This window comes from Cynocephalus volans, chromosome 15 (assembly GCF_027409185.1).
Source record: "Cynocephalus volans isolate mCynVol1 chromosome 15, mCynVol1.pri, whole genome shotgun sequence".
Classification (NCBI taxonomy): domain Eukaryota; kingdom Metazoa; phylum Chordata; class Mammalia; order Dermoptera; family Cynocephalidae; genus Cynocephalus; species Cynocephalus volans.
The window spans coordinates 12,580,091-12,587,086 of NC_084474.1; the positions used below are offsets into that span (position 1 = coordinate 12,580,091).

Consider the following 6,996-nt stretch of genomic DNA (forward strand, 5'->3'; position numbering starts at 1 on the left):
TAAATAAATTTATAAATATAAGTAAATTTATAAGTTTTTTAGAAATACAGAACTAAATTATATAATAATATTAGGCAAAAAAGATGGTAGAGACAAGCCCAAATAATGTCAAAGAATGGAAAATGAAAGGGTTAAAAGTAAAGAGAAAATATACCAGACAAATAGTTGGGGTGGCTAAAATAATTTAAGTTAACACAGGGTACTTACTGTGTGCCAAGTACAGTCTAAGTGCTTTACAAATGTTAATTCATTTAATCTTTACAACTCTGTGAGGTAGATACTGTTATTATCCCAGAGAAATTAAGTAATTTGTCCACGGTCTCAAAATTGGTGAAGACTAGCACCCACAGTCGTACACACTCCTCTCTGCACAAGGGCACCTGGCCACAGCAGCAAATGCAAGCTCAGATGCAGCCAGCATTCCCCCAGCAAGCTGTGTTCTCTGGAGCAGGGCTATCCCATCTGGAAAAGGGACACCTTTTCCCGATTCACAAGAATGGAGAGTTAGAGGTGAATTCTACTCAGGAATTCTGGCCACATACAACAACGTGGGTGTATCTTAGAAACTTAATGTTGGCTGAGAAAAGCAAGTTGCAGAAGACAGCATATAGTAAGCCATTTCTATAAAGTTAAGAAAACTAAAGAATACATTCTTCAGGGATACATACATGCATAAAAACTGGGGGGAAAAGTAAGGGAAAATAGATTCTAAGGATCATTATTAAACAGATTGTGTTTTCTGATGTCAGTAGAGTTAAAATAGAAGTAAAAAATAACGCAAAACAGGTCAAACCCAAAATCAAGTTCCCTGGGGACGAGGCTGGGAAGGGAAAGCACATCCACTATGACCAAGGATCATAGTGGTGGTCTTCTGGTTCTGAAGGTAAATGGTGAATTCATAAGTGTTCCTTTTGTTGTTATATTACATATGTCCTTTTCTCTTTCTCAAATAGCACATAATTTAAAAAATATGAAGTAGACACCGCTCCATTGTTCTAGAGGTTAGTGTTGTCAGGTCTGACTTAGTTCTGTCATAGGTGATTAGGGAGTTTTGGGTCAGATGCTTGTAGGACTTTTTCTTTACTTTTATAATTTAAAAATATTTCCAGATGTAAGCAAGTATATTCTTAGCAATTATTCCAGCAACTTGCTTTGAAGCATTTTCGCATTAGCCATCCTATCCTGCTAAACAATTTCGAAGTACCGTACTTGTGTGTTTCTGCTGAAGGCTTAAGGAAATGAGAAGAGCTCTTTCCCTCCTAAAAGGGCTTAAAAGGGCATACATTTTTCATTCTCAGAGGGGAAAGGATATGTTTCTGCTGATGTGATTCAAATGAACTACCAATAACAGTTGCCTTTTGTCCCCTTTGTTCTGGTCTCCACTAAGCCCCACCCCTACTCTGGAAGAAGTCAACGCCTGGGCTCAGTCATTTGACAAGTTAATGACCACTCCAGCAGGAAGAAATGCCTTCCGTGAATTCCTTCGAACAGAATTCAGTGAAGAAAACATGCTTTTCTGGATGGCCTGTGAGGAACTGAAGAAAGAAGCTAATAAAAATATTATTGAAGAGAAAGCAAGGATAATATATGAAAACTACATTTCCATTCTTTCTCCTAAAGAGGTGTGTGCCCAAGAAAAGGCTTTCTCCCAGGAGGCCATTGGTAAAAAGTAGCCCCTTCTGTGTTTGGTCCCATTCATCTTGCACAGTCACGGGTACTCCAAAATATAGAATTTTCATATCTCTTTGTGGTCTTACAGATGGGGTCCAGCTGCCCCCTGAAATCTGTGAAAAATTTTATGCATTTTTCTGGAAAAAAATATCCGTAACTGTCATCAGATTCTCCAGAAGGGGAGTCTGTGCATTTTGCTCTTAACACTGCTTAAAAATATTACACCCTATAGACATTCCTTTGAATAAATTATCCTGTTATACTGAACAAAATCTTTTTTACAAATATCTTTATATTATATGCTAATAGTATCACTGATGCTACAAAAGTTTTCCCAGGGTGTCCTTTTCTATATCAGAGAAATTATCAGATGAGTGAAATTGCGCAAGTTTTCACCTCTCAAGAGCTTGAGTTTCTTCAAATTTAAAATCTAGAAGATTAGGTTGTTCTCAAAAAGAAGTGCCTTGTAACTCATGTTATAAAATCATTTATTCCTAACACATGCCGCTAAGGACATAGGGTTGGTAAAGCAGGATCTCTACTGTCAAGGAGCTCGCCCAGAAGTGGACAGGCAGGTGCAGATCCTGGTGAGATGGCTCCAGGTCCCCACAAGGGCTACAGGAGTGAGCCCTCCACAGTGGGGCGGGGTGGGGATGAGGAAGAGGTGGCTCGGGGAAGCTGTAGATGGACTGAGGAGAATGGAAATTACCAGAAACACAGCGGGATGGGAAATCCCAGGGAATAGGACTAGATTAGCCATGGATAAAAGTGCGACACTGTAGGAACAGTGAAAGTGTAAATGGTTTGGTTTGCCTGAAGTGTAGGGTGTTTACCAAACTACTGGGGTTGGTGGCAGGCAGCGGGGAGAGATTTAGAAAAGGGACAGTCTGAGAGCATGGAGAGGTTTGGGTGCCGTGCTGAGGTTTTCTGATTTTATCCTGGGAAGCCCTTGGATTTTAGCCTGGTAATATCATCAAATGTGGATTTTTGAAGGACCAACTTGGCTGTAGAATGGATTAGAAGACTAGAGATAGAGAATGGCTAGAGAACTAATTCAGTAGTTAAAAAAACCGGACCTGGTGAGGGCCTACCTAGACCAGCTGAAGAGAAACTAGACTGGAAGGTGTGATTTGTGGTAAATCCCAGAGTCTCACATGACTGCTGCATGGTTTAGGCAGACCAGATGGTGGGTAGTTGGCTGAAATTGGGCAGACAGGAAAGGGAGCTTGCTTGGGAGAAAGACAGTCGGGCTCTCTTCTGCTCTCTGAAGTCTGCAAGTTGTTACAGCTACAGTCGTAACATGTTTAGTACATGTCTGAATATTGAGTTCAGAGTTATTTCCACTTTAGATTAATAAAAGCAAGAGAATTTTAGTCTTTTATGGCTTGTAAAAATATTTTTATTTTTATTTTGTCATAATTTTCCTTTTTTTAAGGCAAAAATTTTCATCAGTGTCTTTTAAAGCATTATACAACCAAAAGACATCTTAGCAAATTTATGAAGCAAAAATGATATAAAAATATGACCCTTCCCCCCCAAATGTAAGCATCTATTACTTGAAGTGTAAAAGCTTGAAAATTTTAAGAGCATAGACTGATGGGTCAGATTAGCTTAGGTTTGAACCCTGGTTCTCACTTATTAACTGCACAACCGTGAGTGTATTTCTTAACTTCTGTGCCTGTTTCCTCCTATGCACAAAGGGGCTATCACCTGGGAGGAGCCCTGACTGGGCCCCGTCCACACTCTCAATGATATTCTCCACTGGGAACTTGTTAAGAATGAGGTTCCATTTGCACCTTGTCTGCTTGTAAAATAGAGTATTTTTTAAATGTTTTCTGCAGTAACTCACTCTCTAACAAGAGCAGGAACTTTCGTCCTTTTGGCTAGCGATGGGTATTGAGCATTTCTTTGTCCAGGAGCTGTACTTATAAGCACTGGGCCCTCAAACTCACGAAGCTGCCGGAGGGGGCGCAGGAGGGGAAGGTCACGAGAAGAGGGACCTTTACTTCCCTCTGGGTGGTTGGTGAAGGGTTCCTGTTTGGGGGGAGTGACGTCTAAACCAAGACCTGAAGGATAAGTAGACCACCAGGCAGAGTAGAGGGAAAGTCATTCTACACAGAGATGAAACAAAGACAAGATAGTTCTAGCTCCTTCCTTCTTTAAATTCCAAGTGATTCAGAATAGCTGTTGTGTGGAACAGTGAGGTGGAGCTGGGGAATTAGTGCAAGCAGATCGTAAAGGGCCTCAGAAGCTTAACCTTGGAACTGGAGAGCTTAGGACTTGGTCCTGAGAACACCTACAGGCCAGTGCAAGGTATGAAGCTGGAGTATCAGTACCTATGAGCCAGATTTGCATTCTAGAAAGAGCTTTCTGGCCAAACTGCGGAGCATGGTGTGGAGCGGCCCTTAGACTCACTGGCACCGAAAGACCTGTTAAGAGGCTGCTGCACAAACCAGCAGCTAATGGTGAGTGACCTCCACAGGGTCATGGCAGAGAGGCGGCAAGAGGGGGGCAGATTCGAGAGTATTAAAGAGGAAGCATAGCAGACTTTGTGACTGAATGTAGACCCAGAGGGAAAATGAAGGATAAACAGGACTCTGAATTGGGTGGGAATAGTGTCATTCTTTCATAAGCTATACAAGGAAGAGGTCTGTGAGTCTGTTTTGAATGTACTGGGTTTGAGGTACCACCTGTGGGTAGGCAAGAGGAGCTTTCCAGGAGGAAGGTAGATATGCATCAGGAAAGATAGATCACTGAGAACAATGTTTAAATGAATTTAGCTAATCGTATTTTGAGTTTTATATTAATAGCATATGCACTGCATAGCATTATAACTATCATGGCCACTAGTGCAGAGGTGATCCAGCTCAGGCTCTTTACATAGAAGAGAAGATGTATGAGTCCATCTTTGCAGTGGCAGCCTGGACTCGCCTTTATCTGGTGTCCTATAGGAAAAGTCTGAGCCCACTAGTTTGCTCTGGCCCGTGAGACAGTCTTACCCAGAATGAACAAAACATCAAAGCAATAATAGCTGGCATCCCCCGGGGGCTTAGTGGATTCCAAGCACTTTAAGTAAATTCTGATTAAATCCTCACCAAAAACCTAGAAACTACCATCATCATCATCCCCACTTTACGGGAGGAGTTCTTTAGGACACAGAGCTTACCCTGCCTTAGGCCCCACCACTAAGCAGGGAGGAGCTGGGATGTAAACAGGATGGGAGTAGTCTGCCCTCAGACCCCGTGATTGTAACCCTGTGATTTTAACCCACCCGCGGTGCTTCTGACACAGCTGCCGCTTCATAGACGCACCCAACCCTCCCTGTGAGCCTGGCACTCATCCCCAGAAGCCTGCGGCTGTGTTCCAGCTGGGCGGAAGCCTGGGGCCTCCAGGTTTTAGCCCTCCTGTTATTAGATTAGCAAGGGGTAAGCCTGTGCATGCTACCTTTCTTCTTCAAAAGACATATCACTTTTAAAGAAGCAAAACCATGTTGTGGTTTTCTAAAGCAGTACGATCCCTGCCAGCCTTTCTTAGGACTTGTGAGAAAGACAAATTCTCAGGCACCTCCCCACACTGACTGAGTCAGAAGCTGGGGGTGGGGGCCAGCAGTCTGCTCAACAAGCCCTGCAGAGGCTGCTGATGCCGTGGAAGCTTGAGGCCTGTTCGTTATGCTCTTAGGTTCTCGTTCAGCATGTTGGATTTTTGGTTGGGGATTTTTAGAAAGCAAAATAAGGTATGGACATTTTGGATGGATTTACAAAGGGAAGTATCTAATACAACTCTTATTTGTTTCTACCAACAGGTCAGCTTAGACTCCAGAGTAAGAGAAGTCATCAACAGAAACATGGTGGAGCCCTCCCAACACATATTTGATGACGCTCAACTTCAGATTTACACCCTGATGCACAGAGACTCATATCCCCGGTTCATGAACTCGGCCCTCTATAAGGATTTGCTTCGGTCCTTATCTGAGAAATCCATGGAAGCATAGGATTTTCAAATATATTTATTATTAATAAAATAATCAAAGGACTCATGGACTATGTCTAGCGCAGGGAATTTAGAGGTAGTTATATCTTCTGCTGGAGTAATATTCGGGCTATTTTAATAACATGCTTCCTTGACTGATGGTTATATATTCACAATGTAAACTGCAGCCACCTTTAGTGATACTTTGAGAAAAAATGGGATATGGCTGTTTTAGAAAGATAGTATATCTACATTTACAATAAAAGTAGCATGTTCTCAATGGCAGAGGATACACTGGAAGACTCCATGCTTCCTGGAACATGAACATCCGCAGGAGCAAACAGGTCCACTTTTGTTCTGCATGAATTAAGTAACCAATTACTCTCCCCCCGAAAGAAAAGACATTCAAGTGTTTCTCAGCTATCCCTTCCTTCCATCAAGCTCGGTCTGAATACTTCCTTCTCAATGCCATTACAGGATCCAAATTCACATTTTATAAAGATGTGACCACTACTTGTAATAATGGTATCCCACGTTGTCTTAGAGTATGTACGTATGTAGATACATGTATGTGCATGTGTATCTACACATGGTTAATGTAAAGCACCATGCTCTTAAGTGGATTAGTCTCCAAGTTTTTGTTTGGTAAGAGAATCAGTGATTAGAAAATTCTTTTGTTAATAAGAGTTACCGTTATTTTATTATCAGAATTTGCCAACCTAAAGAATGAATTTTTAATTTCGCAACTTGGTCATGTTCACAACAAAACTTTCAAATAAGCATACTTTCATTTTTATTATTGAAAGAAATATGGGCATTTTCACTCTGAAAAACAATAAAGCACAAGAGTTTTATCTCAATCTTTTTTTTCATATGTAAATATTTGGGATATATAAGATTAAATAGGGATACATGCAATGTAACTTTTAGCTCCCAGAGTAGTTTTCCATCTTTAGATCCCGCTATTTTTATCATAGGTAAGTAGAATAACTTCATAGCTTACAGGTAAAAAGACTGGTTTGTAGACCTAAACCATCCTGAAGAAACGGATCTCAATAAACGGGAAGATGGCCAAAATCTGGAATGACTTGTGTGGGCTAGAAACTCATTTGCGGGAGGCCCCTCCATGCTTCAGCAGCATATGCAGCAGCTCTCTCTCTCTCTCGTGCCCTTCACCTGGACCTTCAGCAGCCTGACGGTGCCCTCATTACTCAGCTCAAGCCCCACACTAATGCCCCCTCCCTCATTCTCGGTAAACAATCTCACCTGCCACTTTACTATAAGATTGTGTCCCTAACCCTCTCAACCTCCTGTGTAACCTGTAAGTATGTATACAGATCAGCATCTATTCTCTCC

General features: G+C 41.7%; 1 protein-coding gene across 2 annotated transcripts in view; it reads left to right on the top strand.

The window, feature by feature from the left end:
• RGS20 (regulator of G protein signaling 20) overlaps positions 1–5,662 on the top strand; it is a 99,280-nt gene extending 93,618 nt beyond the window's left edge. For both annotated transcript variants that reach the window (XM_063079995.1, XM_063079996.1), the window contains 2 exons: positions 1,388–1,622; positions 5,474–5,662. In XM_063079995.1, coding sequence (XP_062936065.1) covers positions 1,388–1,622; positions 5,474–5,662 — 424 coding nt within the window. The remainder of the gene's footprint in view (positions 1–1,387; positions 1,623–5,473) is intronic.
• The last annotated feature ends 1,334 nt before the right edge of the window (positions 5,663–6,996 follow it).